The sequence below is a fragment of the Pararge aegeria genome, chromosome 25, assembly GCF_905163445.1.
Source record: "Pararge aegeria chromosome 25, ilParAegt1.1, whole genome shotgun sequence".
NCBI lineage: Eukaryota > Metazoa > Arthropoda > Insecta > Lepidoptera > Nymphalidae > Pararge > Pararge aegeria.
Window position 1 is genome coordinate 6,620,638 of NC_053204.1, and position 23,063 is coordinate 6,643,700.

Genomic DNA, 23,063 nt, shown 5'->3' on the forward strand with positions numbered 1-23,063 from the left:
TTGCCTTTTCAAAGTTAAACTTCTCTGTTTGTTGTAGGGAATAGTCCAATAACAAAGAAAACATAAACTCGATTGGTTTTTTTTTCAAATTTTAATATAAAATGAAAAAATTATAAGCTGAACACATGTAGAACACTGTGCTGACCTTTGACTACGTGAGAAAATCTACTTACTGTAGAACTCGTATCATGACCCAGACTGGAAGACAGAATACCTTCTTAATAATTATTTTATGCAAACAATCGTTTAAAAGTATATAAAGTTGAGAGCTTTCTGCGTTGACAGAGTGCAAAACTTTACTAAACTATAATATCGCTGGCAAAACTTTGTTTAACCATTATTTGAATAATGACGCGCAGTATTTGTAGGTTTTGTATCTGAGAGTATTTGAAAATTCTCAACGGAACTCTGCCATGGACACATGGACATTAGGTACAGTTCTCACTTATTCGTCTTTGGTAACATTTGTAAATTTTAGTCATAGCGCTCAAAAACGCTAGAACTTACGCCAAATAAACTAACAGAAAACTTTATGAATGTCAGAATAAGTTGTCTGTGGTAAAAATCAAGATAACCTGACATTTCACGAGCATTTTACGAAAACTTTTGTTCAGAATTTTACATTAAATTCAAGTAAAAAAAGTGAAAATGACTACGGCAATCGATCAGAAATCATATTTACAAAAGTACTTGGGTGGTGCTGCGGCAGAAAAGAAGAAGAAAAAGAAGAAAAATGTCAAAGGAAAAGGGTAAACAAGAATCTAGAATATTTTACAAATTTAATGTTTTCCTTAGTTCTCGAACTGTTTAGGGAGTATTACTTGTTGTAAACTCCCTACAAAAAACCTATGTTTAGTAGTGGACTGGACGGTCCATTGATGGACATTATGATTATGATGCTGATGCTAATAAAATTTACCTATCAATAAGAATCCTGAAAAAAAACTGGTTCTTTAAAATGATTTTCACCAAGAAATTAAATTTCCTATGGATATATATATGGTTAGTTATTGATGGGATGTATGGGTTTCCTATGGATTTATGTATGATTATATTATGGTTTCTTAAAGTCATCTCGACTAGCATCAATACCTAATAAATAGAGATATACACATACTTTTACATTTAAATTATGAGTATGGGTTGATGAACTATTTTGTCTTACTTACGTTAACTTTAAACTGTAAAGCAAATAATAATAACACACTTACGCATACAAAAAATCTCTTTGTACTGCATTTTTTTAATTTTTTTGTAGAAATAGTATTTTATTATATTTTTATAGAATACTTTTTACTAAGAAATGATGCAAATATTATGAAAATTATAATTATAAGACAAGTAAGAAAAAATTGAGTTTTAAGTTAAATTTTTTAAAAAATAAAAAAATATAAAGCAAAATCCATATTAATTGAAATAAAGTTAAAGGCCATGTCTTTCTATTCATTACCTACTCAGTTTCTTTCTTCCTAAAGTGTCCATCCAAGAACAGATGGATGTGTGTGTCTTTGTTTGTCCTCTTCATACCCTCAGTAAGCAACAAATTTGACCTGATTCTTGGCATTGTTACTAACATGGCAAGTAACATAAGCTACATTCTGAAAAAAACATGAAAATTCTCACAGGTGTTTTACAGGGACATTCTTATTTTACACCAAATATTCTCCTTCCTAACAACATCCTCACAAATTGACTCACATCCTGGAATTATTATTAGCAGTGGACGGTAATAACACCACAGTTAAGCTAGCCATTAATATTACTGATTTACTATACATTTGGGGGGTGAGTTTGAATCCCGGCACACACCTCTAACTTTTCAAGTTATGTGCGTTTTGAAAACACTGTGAGTAAACCTGCATGCCTGAGAGTTCTAAATAATGTTCTCAAAGGTGTGTATAGTTCAACAATCCGCACTGGGCCAGCGTGGTGGTTTATAGCCTTGCACTGCAGTGGGCCAGTAATGGAATGATGGTATACTATAAATTTTTGTCTATTATATGCCATGTGGTGATGGCATTTCAGAACAAAGTTTACACCATCCGTCCCCTTCCCGCTGGTTTTGTACAAGGTGACTAAGGGAATATAACTGAGAATGGGCAGCAGCATCCTCTATGCTACTACTACCATCTACTGTCATCACCGACTCGCCTGCCTAGTGTGGATATTGTGGGCATACCCTTACATTAGGTTTCCTTTAGCCCAGGAGTGGATGGTAAAAGCATAGTACAAACAGAATAGCAGGCTAACGAAGCCCGATCCCTAGGGTTGTCACTTTTATTTTTAATTAAATATTATTTGCGTTTTATGTATGACAGCACTAGGTTTTTAATTTCGTAATAATAATAATGAAACGTTTTACCAATTCATATATGGGGTGTAAATAAAAGAAGTTTTAATAATGTTCGGAACGCTTTATTGTTCGCCGTTAATGTTAAATCAATTCTCATCCTAACGTATAACTTTAAAACAAACAAAAAAGAGCGAGCGTGCGATGTAATACGCAATTACGCGCAATTAGTATGGCGTACTGCCGGCCGATTGAGCCGGTTGAGACTATGCGAAACTTCCGTGCGTACACGGCGCCCACTCCTCACGCATACATTCAAACCGGCGGCGGCCACTTTGTATGAAGTTACCTACTTTTCTTTTTGTACTATGGTTATAGGCTATTGATGGATACATTTTTGTCTATTCAGGTTCAAAATAATAGACGATGACTTAGACTTGTCCAAGTTACGTCCACTTGATGGTGATGAAATTGATTTAATGAACCAAGGTGAGGATGGTCCTCAGATAGCAGGTATCATTGATGAGCGACCAGAGGAGTTGAGGAGCATGGAAGATTTCCAGAGCTCTTCTAAATGGAGGGTTATAAATCAGGTAAAATGTTTTGTATGCATTTGTATTGTTAACCCTAGATGAAAAACGATGGGGTTATAAATTTGACGTGTCTTGTGTGTGTTAGTGTGTCTGTCTATGCCACTGTGGCAATGTAGCTCTAGAACCGATGAACCAATAAACTCATGGTGTTTATTTTACTTTGAAGATGAATGAATCAGGAGTATTTGCAGGCATTACTTAGCGGAATTTCATGATACAATAAACATTAAGCTTTATTTCCTATACGCCGCATAAGGCAGGAAAATATGTCCAGCTCAATTTATTATTTCTTCAAACTTTGTACTCCACACAAAACAGATCCTGGGCAATATACTCTCCACGCGCGTTTAACACTGTAGCATCTTCAGGCGATTTTTACTTTACAATGAACAATTGCTGAGTAACAGTAGCAATAGTTCAGTGTAAAGTTAACATCTCCAGGCAGTCCTTTTGTGCCACCACTAAATGTCCCTTACCTTACCTTTTCCATTTATATGATGACATGAAATAGCTACAAACATTAATTTTTGAATAACTGTTTTATGACATTTAATTTAAATTTTAAATTCAAGCTATTATCTTTACAGGACGATGGATTCAATAGCAAATTAAAAGTAGAGGAAGTAAAACGTAACATGAAAGAAGTGGAAAAGGAAAACGAAATAGTATTCGGTAAAATGTACAGTGATTCCGAAGATGAAGGAAAAAATGATTCAGATGCATCACCACCCAGAAAGAATAATAATAAAAAGAGTGTTAATGCAAAAAATAATGATAAACACAATAGTGATAGTGACTTTAGTCCTCCCAGAAAAGATAACTCAAATAATAAAAAACGAAGTTATGATTCAGATGCTTCACCTAAAAGAAAAAGTGCAAGAAAAAGTAGCGATACTGATACTAGTCCACCGAGACGTAAAAATAAATCGGAAAACGCAAAAACAAAATCTAAATATGATTCAAATCCTTCTTATAGAAAAGATTCTAGCTTTTCCACATCTAGTGATAAGAAGTCAAGAAATGATCAAACAAATAATAAACAGACAAGAAATCCTTATTCGAATGATGCAAGCCCTCCAGGAAGGAAAGATGACCAAACAAGAAGTAGGGTCAGAAAACCTTCTAGGTGGGGTGATTTCAAAGACGAAATAAATCGCAGATCAGAATCTCCTAAAAACATAAATAATGGAAGTAAAAGATATGGTCATGACTCCAATATATCACCTCCACGAAAATCGAGACGCGATTCATCAAAAAGAGCTCAAACAACAGATTCCGATGAATCACCTCCAAGAATAAGGAAACAGTCTTCAGAGAACCGAAAATATGAAAAAAAAATTGACAGACATGAGCCTCAAAAGTATGTAGAACAATCAAAAAGAACGCACGAAAGTGATTCTGACGAATCCCCGCCTAGACAGAAAAGAAACAGAAATGATAGTAAAAGAAATGAATCAAATAAAAATAAAAGAAAAGATAGTGACTCAGATTTATCACCTCCAAGACAAAAAAGAAACAAGAATGATAGTAAAAGAAATGACCCAAACAGAAATAAAAGAAAAGATAGTGATTCGGATATATCCCCTCCAAGAAAACACAGAAATAATACTTATGATGGAAGAAATACAAACCACAGTAAGAGAAACAATAGTGATTCAGATCTCTCCCCTCCAAGGAAAGCAAGAAGTACGAATCAAGAAAGAAGTAGAAATAGCAAAGACCCTCCACCAAGCAACAAGAAAATGGAGAAAACTCTGGATGGCAAGAATGCAGGTTTACAAGATGCAAGGCAATTAAAACAAGAAAATGAAGCGTTTAGAAAGAGAGAAGAGGATGCTTTCAGAAATATGACTGATGAAATGTCTGGGAGGAATGCTAAAATTGTTTCCAGAAAAGGTAAATCATTAAAGTTTGTCTTCTATTTTAAATATTAATCTTTAAAAAAATCAAGTTTTGTAGAATAGGTATGGTGACAGTAACAAAGAATCGCTAAAATATTGTACTTATCTAAAGATATATCATGTTTCATGTATTATGGAAAACGCATTTCAATAAATAAAAAGTCAAAATCTTGAGATCCGCTATAGGACAATTATGACGTCACGTCTATAAACGTAATTTTGTACTCCTTGAACTTCGAAATCTCTGCATACATCAAGTATTTGTGTTTTCCAACTATCAGTTGCTAAGATTTTGTTATCATGTCTTTAGTAAGTAGGAACCCCTACTTACTAAACCTCTAATTTGCCTACGAAGTCACGAGTACGGCCATGACACCCGGTGAGCGAAACAAATATCCTAGCGAAAACGCATTTGCAATTTATATAAACAAAAACTTTAATTTCTGCACAAATAAGATATTTTTGGACATGGTTCCGAACATCATAGGGCAGTTTATCAAAATTAGTCATGCCTATAACATCAGTCAAAAAGTGTTATCTCGAATGTTTCCAATGTTATTTGGGATAAAAAACTCCTAGATGTTGTTAACCCACAAGTATAAGCTATATTCTTCAGATTGCATTCATATCCAGTCAGTAATTTACATGTTTTGCATACAAAATACTGTTTAAGGTTTATAACATTGATTGGTTTGTTTATGGTACAGAAATCGTCCAGTTAATGTATTATTAGTAAAGATAAATAATAATTTAATTCCATTCCATAATTATATTTTTTTCAGGTAAAAGAGAAACATCAGAAGATAGAGAGAAACAAAGAGAAAAAGCAGAGAGACAGAAATTCTTGGATGAAAAATATAAAAAATGGACCAGAGGGTAAGTTAATTTTACTGTTGTAAAATTTGCTAAACTATGGAGAAAATTTCTACAACATTGACAAATTTAGAGGTATAAAAGTATAGTGCCGAGTGACATCAGATCAAAATAAATAAATAAATGAATATACTAAGGCAATACACACATCGCCACCTAGCCCCAAAGTAAGCGTAGCTTGTGTTATAGGTACTAAGATGACTGATGAATATTTTTATGGATAGTATACATAAATATTTATTTATATATACATATTTCCAGTTGTGGGAATCGAACCCACGGCCTTGGTCTCAGAAAGCAGGGTCGCTGCAAACTGCGCCAATCGGCCGCCCAAACATTCATGTTATTAATTTTACAGAATGAAACAAGTAGAATCCCAAGAAGCGGCAGTACAAGACTTCTTACACGAAGCGTCGAAGCCGTTCGCTCGGTACAAAGACGATGGCGACCTGGAGAGTAAACTGAAAGACGTGGAAAGACAGGGAGATCCGATGCTGCGGTATATAAAGGACAAGAAGAGGGAAAGAGGAGAGCTCGGACCCGGTAAATTTCTTTTCTCTTAAAATTTTATAATTATATTAATACTAACACCGGTAACTCATAATTGTTTTCCATGCATTTAAGAATATTACCTTAGCCTTTGAAGTTTTTTTTTTTAATAGATTATATATAGATGAATGTGGCCACAACTCTATTAGAGAGAGATTGTGGCGAATTTTACACCACAGACAAAGGTCCATCGAAGAGAGTGATTTGGAAAAACTGTAAAACCACCCTTATTTCTAAGTTATGCAATCTCAGTATAGGTTATGGAGGGTAGAGGTAAGGAGAGTCATCTGTGTATATGAAAAAGTGTCGTCAAAATGTATTAAATTAGGATGGCGCCACATTTGCATCAGGGTAACTCTTAAAAGAAGCGCCAAATATAAATATTGTTAGAGTAGGCTTGAAAAATAAACAAGGAAGTAAGGTTATATTTACCACAATATTTTGTACAATGTAAGTTGTTGAAATTCTCAATAATTAACTACTTTAGTCGATAATGACATTAAATTTTTTAACTCGGCATACTTCAATTCATCTACGATTGCTACATTCATACCATACCCTGTGCATCCACCAGCGCCATTGTGGAGGATTTTTGAACTGTTATTTAGCGCACACACTGGACACTTTTTCAACTTTTCTCCCATATAAGATGACTCTCCTTACCTCTACCCTCCATAGTATAGGTACAAACAAAATATGCATTACATTTTTTTACCAGTTATTTGTATTACTAACCGAATTTGAGATACATTTTTTGGGACCAATGTTGAAGTATATCCTTTTAATAGAAAAAATATATTTTCTAATCTGTATATAAATGATGGAGTTCTGAGGTACTAAAATAAAAATGGGTAATGGGTTATGGGGAAAATATTTATGATATACATTTGTTTCCAGAAAAACCAATGTACAAAGGCAACTTTGCACCAAATCGTTTCAATATCAGACCCGGCTACAGATGGGACGGTGTAGACCGATCCAACGGCTATGAGAAGAAATACTTCGAGCAGCAAAGTAAACGGAAGGCGCAAGAAGAAGAGGTATACAAATGGAGTACTGAAGATATGTAAATAAGATCCATGTACAAAGTCTTGATCATCGAATGCCCGTTTTCACTAAACTTAGGAATCGCCTTAATAGTAATCGCCTAGCGTGGGCGTACCTAGTGGGGGGCAGGGAAGGGTAGCAACCCCCCCAAAAAATGAATGGTGGCCAAGATACAGACCGACGAATACAAATGAAAAAAAAAACAGTATTTATTGGCTTCATTCATCAATTACGACAATACACACATCACCATCTAGCCCCAAAGTAAGCGTAGCTTGTGTTATGGGTACTAAGATAGCTGTTGAATATCTTTATGAATATAATACATATAAATACTTATAATATACAGATAAATACCCAGACACTGAAAAACAATCATGTTCATCACACAAACATTTTCCAGTTGTGGGAATCGAACCCACGGCCTTGGACTCAGAAAGCAGGGTCGCTGCCCACTGCGCCAATCGGCCGTCAAAAACGTCTTAACGTCTTTTCACTTGACAAATGAAAAAAATATAAATTCGATATTGTTTTTAATAACCTAAAATCCATAAGAAAAATGAAAAAGTTAATACACTTGTAGCTAAAACCATACACAGATTAGTTAAAATGAGTTGCCTAGTGAAAATCGATTGATGAAATATAAATATATGCCTAGGAATTTTCTTTAATTACGCGTTACTTACTTAGGCATTGCCTTGTACTTCGTTAGTGAAAACAGGCGTCAGATTTCTACAGGATATAATATTACATTTGTTTGATATATCAATGCAAAATACCAGAGTGCCAAGTATGAGATTCTCTACCGATGTTAAAGTTAACTACGATTCATAAGGTATCGAAAGTTCACATGTACACATACAATTAAGTGACACTGGTTTAGGTTTAATTATCTTTATTTTTCTGTAAATATATTATACTAAACGTGTAAATAATAATAAATGTATATTTGATAAAAAAAAAAAAAAAAATCGAATGGCTCCTTTAAATAAATTGATTTCTATTTTTTCATTATATGTTTAATTTGCGGTGGAGACCCTGGTGCCATGGAGTCCGAGTAGAAAAAAAATCTTTAGAAAGATTTTGATTGCCTCATCTGGTGACAGCTGGCTCATTTATTACGCATAGAATCAGCCTGGCTGCCCAGCGTAGAAATGCAGCCTGTTCCTTGGTACCAATCCACGCGGGCGTGGAATGGTACGACCATTGAAATATTTTAGAAGTTTTATTGTAACATTATCAATAAAATAAAAAATAAACGTCCCTCTGCTGGTTACAATAGTCTTCTAATAGGGTGTTTTTTAGAGCTAAGACCCACCACGCCGCTACAATGCGCTGGGCTTTAATAAATATTATCACATATTATTAAGGATAATAACCGGAACTGGCTATGTATGAGTTGCAATTTCTTGACTGCGGGCTGATCCGCCCCGATAATTATAAGGACCCCCTGCAGGGCTAGCACAGGCGCTAGACAAAAATTATATTCCCTTACAAGGTATATAATTAACGTGTCCGCCGGCTAAAGATCGGTGGCAGAGAATAGAAGAAGTTTACCCTGTTTATTATTACTATATTAAAAAGATATTATTTCCATTTTTGCCCACTCGGAAACTTGATAAAGCTTCGGGGGAAGATAAATTTTTATCCTTTCCCCGGGGAGAAAATTGTCTCATGCCCATGCTAGCCGTGCTGATCCGACGATAAACATGCAAACCATTATACCAAAGAGGTTGTTCAATTAAAATATACAAAGAAAACAAACTTGCTTTACTTTTCAATTTAATAAATTTTTCCTAATACTAAATACTTAATATTATAGTAATTAGTATATGTCAAATTTTATATATCTAAAAATATTGGCTACGGAACACTATGTTGCATAAGTATTATTGCTTTTCATTAATAACAATTAATAACAAAGAAAAATGAAATGCCGCATTATACATTAATATACTACGACAATATAAACATCGCCACCTTGCCCCAAAGTTGCTTGTGTAATGGGTACTAAGATGACTGATGAATATTTTTATGAATAATATACATTAATACCTTTCTTATGATTATTAATAAACATGGCGTCTCCCATTCGTCGCGCAGAACTGTATTGGCTGTTAACATTTACATCTAATAACAATGAAAAAAAGAAACAAATGAAAATATAAGGTTGTTTATTTGCTTTATATAATAAGGTTATAAGAAGATGCATCATGCTGGGGAACTGTAGTCAATAAGAATGCTACCGTCCTTAAGTCTTTTGTCACCAAAACCAAGGATGTATGCCTTGCTACCATCGCTTAAAGCAGTATAATTATAATTAGAAATGTTAAAGTTTCGATTAAGAATTATAATCTTTATTTTTAGGAGTAATAGGGCTCAAAAAAATATAATTGAAGATAATTAATACTGTTCTAGTACGGCCCCTGTTTGGAAATAACCGAAATGTATTTACCCATATTTGGTTCGGTTAGAAAAATTTATCTATTCGCTCTTTAACCGACTTCTAGCAAGTGTGGACGGGCTTAAAAGCCTTGGGGAATATACACCCAAGCGCTCCTTCCACTACCCAGTGCTCCGATAAGTGCGAAATCGAACACGAGCGGTCAATAAACCCACTCCACGCTCAGAATAAACCGATCTTTCACTAGTTTCTAGCAAGTATCAAAAATTTAAAGGTGGGGGTGCTCCCCTTTCAAGCCTCGCGTTATTAATTAATGTTCTCGACTGCCCCAGAAGTAGAAGTGTCGGCATCAAGTCAACGGCTGCCGCGGCGGTACCCCCGCGGTCCACGGTCTTATTAATTAATGTTCTCGACTCCCCCAGAAGTAGAAGTGTCGGCATCGAGTCAACGGCTGCCGCGGCGGTACCCGCGGTCCACGGCCAATAAACCCACTCAACGCTTGCACAAGATCAAACCGCTCTTTAACCATTTTCTTTCAAGAGTTCACGGGTCAAACATATTAAACACCATGCAAACCCGCACGCCCAGCCGGCACCCACCGCGCTCCCATGTGCAAAATCGAACTCGAGCGGTCAATCAACCCAAGCAAAGCGTGGTCGAGACATTTTCGCCGCACCTGATATGGTTTACCGGCGACACAAGGCACTACAGACACTACCCAACTCCTCGAGCCTTACGTGATTAATTAAGGTTTCTAACTACTTTCTTTACACTGTTATCAAACTACCGCCCTGCTCAGCTCCCCCCAGAAGTAGAAGTGTTGGAGTCGTGTCAACGCCTGCCGCGGCTGTACCCCCCACGGCTGCCGCGACGGTCGCGATCGTCGTGCTCGTTCTGGTAGCCCCCACGGGACTGGTAGCCTTGCCCGGCCCCCTGGCCCTGGTTGAACACGCCCCCTTGATTCCTGTAACCGCCGCCGCCGCCGCCTGCGAATAAAAACATTAAATTGCAGGCAAATTTGACCTTTATATAATCATAATTATGTTCCAAATTGTGAAAAAATAAATACAATAGGGAACTCACCCTGATTATAACCGCCAGAACTGTCATAACCCTGGTTACTGCTATAACCCTGGTTGTTGCTGACACCCTGGTTACTATTGTAGCTCTGGTTGCTATTATAGCCCGGGTTGCTGTTGTAGCCCTGGCTGCTGTAACTGCGGCTACCGTTGTAGTTGCCTTCGAAGCTCTGCTGCGTTTGGTAACCGGTTGGTTTCTGTTGTTGGTAACCACCCGGGGGTACTTCATACGTTTGGTAGTTTCGCGTGTTTTGGTAACCCGCGGGACTTGTTTGGGGTCTGTGGACAACATGCAAGTGATGTAGAGAAAACCTACTGATATCATGATAACCGCCTTGTGGGTGAGAAATCAGGCTGTGGGAGGTTTCTACCCGGTGGAAAATCTTTTTTTTTATAGTAATTGCAATTAATCCACTAACCATATGACAAGCAAAATCACTTGTTTCATTGAAAAACGCGTTAAAATTATACTATCTTGCTCATTGAAGATGACTTTAATACATAGTTTATGTTCTCAAGTATTTATAGGTTGATTCAGTATACAGGGTTAAAAAAAATCCAGAAAGCTCTCGCTCTCTTGTAGTTCCTATAAAAGTTGTTAGTTTTAAACAACTTTTTGACTTTTCTAAATTCAGTATTAAATTCATACAAAAAAATTAATAGATCTGACAGTGTTAAAAGAAACATTTTTTAAAGATTCGAAAGAGTCCCTTAGTCCGGCTTATATGCCTACCTAAAAAATTATGAATAAGAGTAAAACGAAAAAATAATTTAAATACAGTTCTGTCAAAATAACATTTTCTTTTAATCCACACTACGCTTTTATAAGGTTCTATCAACTGTTTATTTTTGTAGGATATGATCAACTGACAAATGTCCGGTAGGCGGTTTCAATCTATTTTTTTAATAATACTTTTCATCCCGAAATAATTCAAATTCAAATTTATTTATTTCAAGTAGGCCTACTTTATAAACACTTTTGAAACGTCAAGTATGTATGTTTGTAGTGACTCTACCACCGGTTCGGAAAGCCGATTCTACCGAGAAGAGCCGGCAAGAAACTCAGTAGTTGCTCTTTTCCAACATCAACATTTACAATCATTTTACTATCTTGCGGGAGATGAGAGCGAGGCTGGCTGCTTCCAATCTACCTTGTCATTGGTACGTACACAATAACGTCATAATAAAAACAATAAGTTTCCTCCGGGAAATGGGATGAAAGTTTTTATCAATTTTACTTCATAGCTCCGTTCATCACATCAACCGATAGACGTCCACTGCTGGACATAGGTCTTTTGTAGGGAGTTCCAAGTTCTTTTTTTCTCCTTCCCATTAAAGATATGCCCAATAATGACCACGCTGGGCAGGCGGGTTGGTCATCGCAGGGCTAGACTGATCGCCCCGGCGTCGCTGCTGCCCGACACCGGTCTGTGCCATTTGTTCAGCCTAGCCAATTCGAAGTGGTTATACCGCCACTTGTCGGTCGCCAGAGCCTCGTCGGTTAAACGGCAGGGTGCACCACGTGCAGGTGAGGTTGGCAATTTGGGAGGCTCACTGGTACTAGCCACGCCCACTTACACCCCCGTATATGTATATTTGTACATAGCTCCGTTATATGTCCGTAATTTGAATGGTTTTAATAATTCTTTTTTTATTCAAAAGTGTTTACTATCAAGCATGTGTTATTATTTGTTATTTAAATGAAGTCTTATTTTCGGAGATAAAGGACATAACTCTTCACAAATAACAGCAAGTCTTAAGACATATGGGACAGCGATCGAATGCAGGCTACTTTTATTATAAATGAAAGTTTGTGAGGATGGATGTAAAGAAAGATGTATGTTTGTATGCACGTATGAACTAAAATAATGACAATTTACTAACTCAGTATACCACGTAAATTAATAGTAGGTACATAGCCAACCACGATGTTAGCGTCAGATCTGTTCTAGCTTTTCGACTGACTCATACGTGGACGAAGTCGTGAGGGTCCGCTAGTATTATAATAAAGTATTTACCTCTGATCATTACTCTGGTTGTAACCGCCTTGCACCCTGCCACCTCGGCCACCGCCGCCACCACCTCTTTGCTGGTTACCACCGCCGCCACCACCTCTTTGCTGGTTGCCACCGAAACCACCACCGCCTCCGCCGCGCTGCTGGTTACCACCGAATCCAGCGCCGCCGCCGCGTTGTTGACCACCCCCGAAACCGCCACCGCCACGCCCGCCACCAGCCTGTGGAAAAAGAGCAATTACTATAAATTAATAATTATTAATTATAAATTTATTTAACCCGATATATTTCAAACAAATAATTAATTTAAACAGCGACCCTGCTTTCCGAGTTCAAGGCTGTGATATCACAACAGGAAAATGTTTGTGTGATGAACATGAAAGCTTGTACAGTGTCTGGGTGTTTATCTTTATATTATAAGTATTTAAGTATATTATTCATAAACATATTCATCTGTCACCTTAGTACCCATAACACAAACTTTGCTTACTTTGGGGCTAGAGTGCGATGTGTCTATTGCTGTAGTATATTTATTTATTTAATTTAGCCATCCTTATCGACAGTGTAGAAAATGATTTTAGATTACATTAATTAGTAATTTCTGGCGTTTGGATAAAGAAAATTATTAGTCGATATAGTTTGATGTTATAAAGAAAATGATCACTCATTTCTTCTTTGTCGGTCATTGACCTCGAAAACCAAGGATTCAAATTTGGAACAATTTTTACCTGTGGTGCAGATCTCTGTTGCCAAGAGGGCATTTCCGGCGGTGGCGGTTGCTGTTCATTCGGCCTACCACCTCTGTCTGGGACCTGAAAATAAAAAGTTTCTTCATATTCATGTCAAATTTGCAAAAAAACTTTTATACAATTTGTTCTTTAGTCTTTGGTACATTGTAATCTATGCTATGATTGTGCTATGTAGTCGTGGCTCTTTGTGCCATTCCCTTTTTTGCTTTGAGCTGCGACTGTGCAGTACCTACCATAATATATTTTGTTTTCCCAATGAACCACTAATTTGAAGTGACTGAATTTCTTATTTTCATAATTTAATTGAAGCTGTTAAGGTATCACTTGCTTTACGGTGAAGGAAAACATCGTTATGAAACCTGCATGCCTGAGAATTCTCCATAATGTTCTCACAAGTTTGTGGAGTCCACCAGTCCGGACTGGGCCAGCGTGGTGGACTACAGCCTAAACCCTTCTCATTCTGAGAGGAGACCCGTGCCCTGTAGTGGGCCCGTAATGAATTGATATGATGATGATGATATTATGCCAAACATACATTAAAAAGACATCCAAATAGACAACCCCCTCTTTTTAGAAGGAAGTTGGTTAAGAATAACTATACTCACTCTGCCAATCATCACTTTGTTCACTTCGCTCTGTGTATTCTTCCTAACACTGGCACTAGAAGTCTTCTCCACTTGCAATAAAGACGTTCTTGCGGCGAGGAAGTCTGAGAATTTGACATCCGGTTTAACTTTCATAGTTTCCCTTTTCGGTCTGTACACTGATTGTATGAGATCTTTTTTCGATTTCAGACGGTCTGACCACTGGAAAAGGAAAAGGTAAAGTCAAAGTCAAATATATACTTGTTTTTTTTTTTTATGTTATATAAACAAGTTAGCTCTTGACTGCAATCTCACCTGTGGTAAATGAAGATGCAATCTAAGATGGTAACGGGCTAACCTGTTAAGGGTAGGGCAGTTACGTTAAACTCATACCCATACTGGGTTACGCGACATCGTACCGAACGCTAAGTTGCTAAAACGTCTTTGTAGGTAGTAACTAGCCACAGCCGAAGGCGCCCACCAGATCGGACCAGGGGAAAATCAGAAATTATAAATTCCCAAATTGCCCCAGCTGGGAATCGAACCCCGGACCTGCAACTTAAAACAAAAGTACTGACCGCTGCGCCAACATAAAAAAATTAACAATACACACATTGCCATCCAGCTCCAAAGTAAGCGTAGCTTGTGTTATGGGTACTAAGATGACTGATAAATTTTTTTATCAATAATATACATGAATACTTATAATATACACCCACTGAAAAACATTCAAGTTTATGATGATTATTATGATGACAACGACCACGACGAAGACGACGACCACGACGACGACGACGACGACCACGACGACGACAACGACCGCGACGACGACGACCACGACGACGACGACGACGACGACCACGACGACGACGACGACCACGACGACGACCACGACGACGACGAAGACCTCAACGACAACGACCGCGACGACGACGACCACGACGACGACCACGACGACGACGACGACGACGACGACAATAATGATGATGATGGTGGTGAACAGCGAATTAGTTATTCAGTGTTTATTATTGCTCCGACATTTGAAAAGCGACAAGAGTCAACTTACTTCAAAACTCTGAATGGTACATTCCAATCTCGTGATGAGCGTTTCTCTTCTCAGTCTGTACTCATCGTACATCTCATTGAATGATGTTTCTAGATTTTTCCAATCCTTCTCCGATAAAGCTTTGTTATACAGCGGCTTGCCCACTAGCTGCTCACCTGGAAACCAAGAAGTTCTAGAATGTACTTGCACATGCTACAATTCATCATCCACAGCCTATTATTGCTGAGTTTATGGTTTATTTTTGGTATTGCCTCTAAAACCGAGACTGTTCTAGAGCATAGACCCACCACATTGCTCCAATGCGGGTCGGTGTGCTCATGCTGTCCCTGTGGCGCAGAGAATAGTGTATTTGACAGTTAAAAAATAGGAGTGCTTCGATCGTCACCAAACTTTACGGGATTACTCGCCAGGTCAATCCGGAGATTCCCTGAAAGTTTCATTGAAATCGGTCCAGCCGTTTCGTAGCCTATACGGAACATACCCACACACTTTCTCTTTTATATATATAGATTATAATTTATGTTTTTGTTTTTCTATATAATCTACAGCCACTAAAGGGAACGTAGTTCACCAACTCGCACTAGGCCAACTGTGACCTACAGCCTTAACCATTTAACTATTTCCGTAAAAAAAAATTGGTGTTGTTAACTCTTGGGTCTTGGAGAGCATGTTAAGCCGTTGCTCCCGGTTATTATAACTTACTTAGGATAATGCTTTCAAAGCCCACCACCCCGCCTTAGAGTAGTGTAGTGGGTCTATGCTCTAAAACAGTCTCCCCATCGACCCAGCACAGGTTATTTGGGAATCTATAATTTCTGATTTTTCTCTGGTCTGGTGGATCTTAGACTTTGAGATACTCTACTGACAGAGACCTGCTGCCAATCAAATTTCTCCTGCTTTTCGCGGAGTATAGCAAATTAAGCATAATTTCCATAATTAATATTACCTTCCTTCTGTATGGTGTCCTTTAGTTTGGCTTCCAATTTTGAGAATAATATATCCGGCGTAATATTTGGCGGTGGCTTGTTGAATTTGAGGGTTATTAATATTTCCTTCAGATCTTTTGCAGTGGGGGATTCTTGCTGAAATAAATAAAACATGTGTCAATAATAATAACATTAAATTAATTAATACACAGGGCCCAACCCCAAAGCACTTATACATAGGTCAAAAACAAATTAAGAAATGTTATAGCACATTTAAAATACCTATTCATTCCATACAAGCTTTTAAATGAACATGGCAAAGTCAAAAATATCTTTATACAAGTAGGCCCATAGGTGGCACTTTTGATGAGTACATAAGAACTACACGGTAGTGAGATGATGGCGATAACCACATTCGTAAACTAAAAACTAAAGCTACAAGGGTTCCAAACGCGTCCTGGTCTAAGAAGAAGCCCACAACAAACTTAGCCGGGTGTTTTTTTTTTTGTTACCACCATCTCACAATGTCATTTTTAATTATTAGAAGAGCAATCTGATTAGAGCAATAATTTACACCCAAGCTTTTTTATCGTTTACGTAGTCCTTTATACTATAATAGGACTTTTCTATAAGCTTACGTTTAAAACAAACTTTGGTCATGTTCTCTCATGACCTTTAGCCAAGTTAGCTTTTAACTGCAATCTCACCTGGTGTCAAAGTCAAAGTCAAAGTCAAAAATATCTTTATTCAAGTAGGCCCACCGGTAGCACTTTTGATGCGTACATAAAAATTACACGGTAGTGAGATGATGGCGATAACCACATTCGTAAACTTAAAACTAAAGCTACGAGGGTTCCAAACGCGTCCCGGTCTAAGAAGAAGCCCACAACAAACTTAGCCGGGTGTTTTTTTTTTTTTTTGTTATCGCCATCTCACAATGTCATTTTAAATTATTAGAAGAGCAACCTGGTTAGAGCAATAATTTACACCCAAGCTTTTTTATCGTTTACGTAGTCCTTTATACTATAATAGGACTTTTCTATAAGCTTACGTTTAATACAAACTTTGAACTTTTTAAGAGACATCTCCAAGATGTCAATTGGTAGTTTATTGTAGAATTGTATGCAATTTCCTTTAAACGAATTATGAATTTTATGTAACCTAGTATACTGCACTGTAAGTTTATTCTTACTTCTAATGTTTAAATTATTGCAGTCACATTTTTTCTTAAATTTAGAAATGTTTTTATGGACGTACATTAAATTTTCAAATATGTACTGACTATACACTGTCATTATTTTAAAATCTTTAAATTTATCTCTCAATGACTCTCTCGGACCCATTTTGTAGATAGAACGAACAGCCCTCTTCTGCAGCACGAAAATAGTGCTAATATCAGCAGCATTACCCCAAAGTAAAATTCCATATGACATAATGCTGTGAAAGTAACTAAAATATACCAGTCTCGCAGTTTCTACGTCGGTCATATGGCGTATCTTCTTTACCGCATAGGCAGCAGAACTAAGCCTGTTCGATAAATTATTTACATGAGGGCCCCATTGAAGTTTAGAATCTAACGTTATTCCTAGAAAAACTGTCGTATCCTCCAGTTTCAGTTCCTCATTATTAAGTAGTACAGTGGTTTTCACGTGTTTAACATTAGGTAAAGTGAATTTTATACACTTGGTTTTTTTTCCGTTAAGAACCAAATTATTAGCTTCAAACCACTGTACCACTTTAGCGAGAGAGGGTGGTAAGTGATGATGCAGCTTAAGATAGTAGCGAGCAAACCTGGTAGGGATGGTAGTCACATCACTAATTGGTTTCTACGCGACATCGCATCGGAACTTAGTGTTCGGCGGCACGTCTTGGGTGGTAATTAGCCACGGCCAAAGCCAACCACCAGACCAGACCACAGAAAAATCCAAAATTGCGCCTGGCGGGACCTCCTACCTAATTCACAGCGCTCACCGTTTCGCCAGGGAGGTCGTCGTGGCTTTTTGTTGCTTTTTTTAATATAAAGGGTTAACATAAAATTCTTGGGTGTGAATTGCACTTCATAGCTAAATATTAATTGACACAGAAGGTGATAACAAAAAAATTTTGTTAGGGGTTCTTCATTGACCAGGGCGCTTTTGGAACCTTCGTAGCCTTAGGTTTATGTTACCTTACGTTACCTCACAATTATGTTACCTTATATGTATACATAACGTATGGAAATGGGCAGGACATATACAAAGAGTCAAAGACAAGCGGTGGTCATACATAGTTACAAATTGGTACCCACGAGACTCTAAGCGCAGAAGAGGCCGACCATTAAGAAGGTGGTCTGATGATATAACACAGATAGCAGGAAAATCATGGGCAAGAGCAGCTATGGACAGAAAGTCCTGGCTACTCATGGAGGAGGCTTTCACCGCCAAATGCGGTCCTTACAACAAATATTAAATCTAACATAGTTTTAAGAAAAATTACTAACCTAAACATTTGTTGTATTTAGAATTTAATAATGTAAATTTAGAATCCATTTAAAATAATATGTAAACCGTTGTATGGAATAATAAAGCTATTTTATTATTATTATTATTATATGTATCAATGCATCATAAGTGCCTGCAATAGGCTTACATGAATAATGAATATTTTTAATTTGAATTTGTATATTTTCTTGCAAAATTATTGACTGAAAGAATCTTGTGTAGTAAAGTGGGTTGTAAAAAGCCGCAGATAGATATGACTGTAATACAATGGCCCTTTTACCATATTGAAGGAAATAAAAAAGGTAAGTTTATTATCACTAGTACCATAACAATCTCCATGCCAGATCCTGGTTTTACTTTCGGACAGTCAATGCTGACCATCCTTGCAGCCATGAGTTCAGATACTAAATAATCTAACAGTAGGATCCTATCTTCTTTGCTTTGAAGTCGAGCTGACATATGACCTGAAATAAGAGATTGTTTTTAATTTCAATATCTGCATGTCTGAGAAAAGTACTTTGTGGGGTTGAGTTCATATTATGCGTATAAAACATGTAGGTAATATTATTATCATAAACACCTTTGAATGAACAATGAATTAAAACACATTAAATAATTTGTGTTTTTTCCTGATAACCAGGTTTAATTGGAAGCAGGTCACTCTGCTTTTACAAACACAATATAGAAAAATTATTGTTTAATGAAGTTATAAAGCGCAACTGCTGAATTTCTTGCTAGTTTTTTCTAAGTATAATTTATTATTTAAACTGGCGGTACAGCCACTACAATCTTTTGGAAAGGAGCACTTTTGAAAACTCAAGTCTGTCTAATTTAAACTCTCAAAAGTTCTCCTCAATTAGGCCTTCTTGAAATAAATGAATTTCTGAATTTGTATTAATATGCTTATATGATTTAAAACTTTTATCACATACATATCAAGAGTGGCTAGGATTTCAACTTCAATTTCGAGGGGCAGTCTTCATCCCACCACACCCTTCTAACTTTTCCAAGTTATGTGCATTTTAATTAAAACATCACTTGCTTCAACAGTGAAGAAAAAATTGCAACGAAACCTACGTGCCTGAGAGTTCTAATTGAAAAGGAAAGATACCCTGGGACAAAACCAAGATCAATTAAGGGCATGCAAAGGGCAGTTAAGATGCGTATCACACTCGTTTATTTCAATTCTAAGTGTACCAAAATACAAACCTGTAACTAATTTCTTATATGGACACCCAAGTTCTTTCAAAAATGAACTTAGCTCAAGAAGGAAAGAGCTAGATTCATCAGGGCTGTTCATCATACTGATTGTCTCTTCTACGTTACATAATCTCTTTAGTTCTTCAGCTAAGATATGTACAAGCTTAGTGTACTCCAGGGACTTGGGGCCCCCATCAAGGGCCTTTGCGAAGGCCACTTCATCTTGGCCTTCATATCTGAAATAATTTCATTTTGTCACTCAAAGGTTTAAGGTATGTGTGCACAGATAAACATAAATTGTATGTTTGTTAATGGCTTACGTTATCAAGAGTATTAACATAATTGGACTGTAAAACCCACTAGTAACATTCATATAAAGCCTTGCATTCATTCATTATTCATATAAAGTATAATTTGCCTGATCCAATCACTATATTGAACCCATATTGTGATCATTTGGATCATGTCATGATCATGATAAGATAGATAGATACTGCTCAATCTGATCACAATATATTACATTGTATATTTGGACAGGTCATGATATGCAGCAGCTCTGGTGCAATGCTCTTTACAACAGTTTTTTTTCACTACCTTATTCCAGCAAAAAAGCTTCTAGTTTTCAATTTATTATTTAAATATTTATTGTTCTTTCTGTAAGTTGCAACCAGTTGCTAAATTACAAACAGATGCCAAAGAAAGTAAAATGGCATCTTGGAGACCAATTAGAAACCTTGTGGATTGGAATGACTTCATATAACAACTCTCATGTACAGATGTAAGATTCACTGTGCTAATACATGGCCAAGTTAGATAACAAATAAGTGATAATTTGTCATTACACATAAAAACTGCCTCATAAGTCTATTAGATAGGTCCTAGTTTTGGTTTCCTAGTGGGGTTAGTAAACAATTGTAAGGTTTTTAATTTTCTACTATTACTGCTAACCCTAATGCTAAATGAATTTAGCATTTTCCGCCTAAACACTTCCTGAGCATGTCAATCAAGATCATTAACTTCTTATACTAAATAATTGATAAAGCCTGCCAAAAAACATATGTTTAGTATGAGCAGCAGGATAACTCCATTCTCTAATCTCCTGTCTCCTATGACAGAGTATTACCGTGCCCAGAAATAGGATTATTAGGTCTAGTAACCTGGGGAAGATGATATAAAATTTGCAGTATTGCACAATATTGTATGCATAAACAATAAATTTCTACTTTTAAAACTTTAACATATTCATGTTACGTTATAATAATCACTGCCTAATCAATAAAGTTCTTTTAGTTTATATATCGCATGTTAAATACCGGTAAGCCTTAAACTTAACGTTTTTCTATACGAAAAAATGCAACTTCAAACATACCATATTGATAAAGTAGAACTATGATTTACTAGAAAATTCGAGCAGGGTTAAAGCCGGCGTTCCACACCAAAGATTTTCTTATCATTTAAACGTTATAAGAGCGAATTCTACAAGATTTGATGTTAATGATCTAAAATAACCTATAAGTGTAACTTACCCCAAATCATTTAAAGAGTCCAATATTTCGTTTTCCATTTCGTTTCAAAAGCTATGTAGCTTTTTGCGGCACTATAACACTTTAAAAGCAATATTGAACATTTGGTTCTTTAATAGAAAATTCACTAAAAAGAATCGATAAATTAAAAATCAGTCCAAAGCCGTCGCTTCTTTGACGCTTGAGTTTAGCTGTCGTAGCCCGTCCGTAGAGTAGGCTTTTCGAAAAAAGATCGATGAATCGATTTAGAGTGGTTATCGAAATATATAAAATCGAAATTTTTGGCGACTACATCACCGGACATGACCAGGTAACAAAAATGAATGGAAAACAATGTTTTTAAGAAGTCCAATTGTAAATGAATGGAACTCTTTTATGAAAACTACTGCGTGATTATTTATTTTTCCAGCCATAATGCTATCACCTTTTTCCTTATCAGTAATTAATACGTAAATAAATCTTATTAACACTGAAAACAATACTTAATTATAAGAATGAATACTAATTAAAGACACTTTAAAATTTCTTCTCTTAGTTAGGTTTTTGCAAAAATTTTCTTTCCATTTAATTAAAAAATTAGTTGTCTGGGTCATTTTGCTAACAAATTAATTGCGTGCCTTTTAACCGACTAGTAGCAAGGCGAAGGTTTTAAGACTTGGTTTTTTTGGTGGTATTAAATTTGTTGTGTTGTTGTTTTTTTTAATTTGGTGAGGGATATTTTCGAATAGGTTCCATTAAAAATTGAATGATGTTAAAATATTCTACTATGGAGTCTGGCTTATTTACCGTCTACCATTTTTATTTTTTGAAAATAAGTGGCCACCCATAAAGTCTGTATTTATCAATAGGTGGCCTAATCAATAAAAAAAAGTTATTATAGAATGTGTCACTTCCACTTGTCCTGTTGGTTTATTTTTGGTCAAAGCGTAAACATAACCGGATAAACTAAACACATCTTTAATTTGTATCGATATTAAAATAAATCGATAAAATAAAAAAATATCGAGATATCGGTATTGTTCCTATTGACAGATGAAACTCGACATCCCTTTCTTGTATGGAGGGTAGAGGTAAGGAGAGTCATCTTATATGGGAGAAAAGTTGAAAAAGTGTCCAGTGTATGCGCTAAATAACAGTTCAAAAATCCTCCACAATGGCGCTGGTGGATGCACAGGGTATGGTATGAATGTAGCAATCGTAGATGAATTGAAGTATGCCGAGTTAAAAAATTTTATGTCATTATCGACTAAAGTAGTTAATTATTGAGAATTTCAACAACTTACGTTGTACAAAATATTGTGGTAAATATAACCTTACTTCCTTGTATCTCCATACTTTCTTGTTTATTTTTCAAGCCTACTCTAACAATATTTATATTTGGCGCTTCTTTTAAGAGTTACCCTGATGCAAATGTGGCGCCATCCTAATTTAATACATTTTGACGACACTTTTTCATATACACAGATGGCTCTCCTTACCTCTACCCTCCATAATTCATACCATACCCTGTGCATCCACCAGCGCCATTGTGGAGGATTTTTGAACTGTTATTTAGCGCAACAACTGGACACTTTTTCAACTTTTCTCCCATATAAGATGACTCTCCTTACCTCTACCCTCCATAAAAGATATTCAAGGATTATAAATAGAAGATTTAACCACTTTGTGAAGATTTTTAAACTAAACAGAAAATTTTGGAAGACAATTTCTATGTAGTATTTTGAGTATAAGAATATATTTGCCAATGAGTCATTGGAATTCTGTTGACAGATTTATTATCTTCT

General features: G+C 36.3%; 2 protein-coding genes across 2 annotated transcripts; one reads left to right on the forward strand and one right to left on the reverse strand.

Moving 5' to 3' along the window:
* Positions 1 to 67: 67 nt before the first annotated feature.
* LOC120634859 (BUD13 homolog) lies at positions 68 to 7,547 on the forward strand. Its single transcript, XM_039905695.1, has 6 exons — positions 68 to 749; positions 2,700 to 2,883; positions 3,471 to 4,779; positions 5,567 to 5,660; positions 6,016 to 6,200; positions 7,104 to 7,547. Exons 1-6 carry the CDS (start codon positions 649 to 651, stop codon positions 7,274 to 7,276), a joined length of 2,046 nt encoding a protein of 681 aa, XP_039761629.1. The 5' UTR covers positions 68 to 648; the 3' UTR covers positions 7,277 to 7,547.
* Positions 7,548 to 9,410: 1,863 nt separating this feature from the next.
* Positions 9,411 to 21,465, reverse strand: LOC120634884 (protein FAM98A). The gene is made up of 10 exons (XM_039905734.1): positions 21,283 to 21,465; positions 19,766 to 19,992; positions 18,881 to 19,020; positions 16,097 to 16,232; positions 15,151 to 15,305; positions 14,106 to 14,306; positions 13,480 to 13,563; positions 12,755 to 12,972; positions 10,741 to 11,015; positions 9,411 to 10,643 (listed from the first exon to the last, which is right to left on the reverse strand). The coding sequence occupies exons 1-10, from the start codon at positions 21,318 to 21,320 to the stop codon at positions 10,489 to 10,491; spliced, it is 1,629 nt and encodes a 542-aa protein (XP_039761668.1). The 5' UTR covers positions 21,321 to 21,465; the 3' UTR covers positions 9,411 to 10,488.
* Between the last annotated feature and the right edge of the window lie 1,598 nt (positions 21,466 to 23,063).

Excerpts from the sequence above, each read along its gene's own strand:
- LOC120634859 (XM_039905695.1), top strand. The coding sequence starts at position 649 with ATGACTACGGCAATCGATCAGAAATCATATTTACAAAAGTACTTGGGT. Across the intron at positions 2,884-3,470 it reads AATGGAGGGTTATAAATCAG|GACGATGGATTCAATAGCAA; the intron begins GTAAAATGTTTT and ends TTATCTTTACAG. Across the intron at positions 5,661-6,015 it reads TATAAAAAATGGACCAGAGG|AATGAAACAAGTAGAATCCC; the intron begins GTAAGTTAATTT and ends TTAATTTTACAG.
- LOC120634884 (XM_039905734.1), bottom strand. The coding sequence starts at position 21,320 with ATGGAAAACGAAATATTGGACTCTTTAAATGATTTGGG. Across the intron at positions 19,021-19,765 it reads ATATAAGAAATTAGTTACAG|GTCATATGTCAGCTCGACTT; the intron begins GTTTGTATTTTG and ends CTCTTATTTCAG. Across the intron at positions 13,564-14,105 it reads ACAAAGTGATGATTGGCAGA|GTCCCAGACAGAGGTGGTAG; the intron begins GTGAGTATAGTT and ends TTTTATTTTCAG.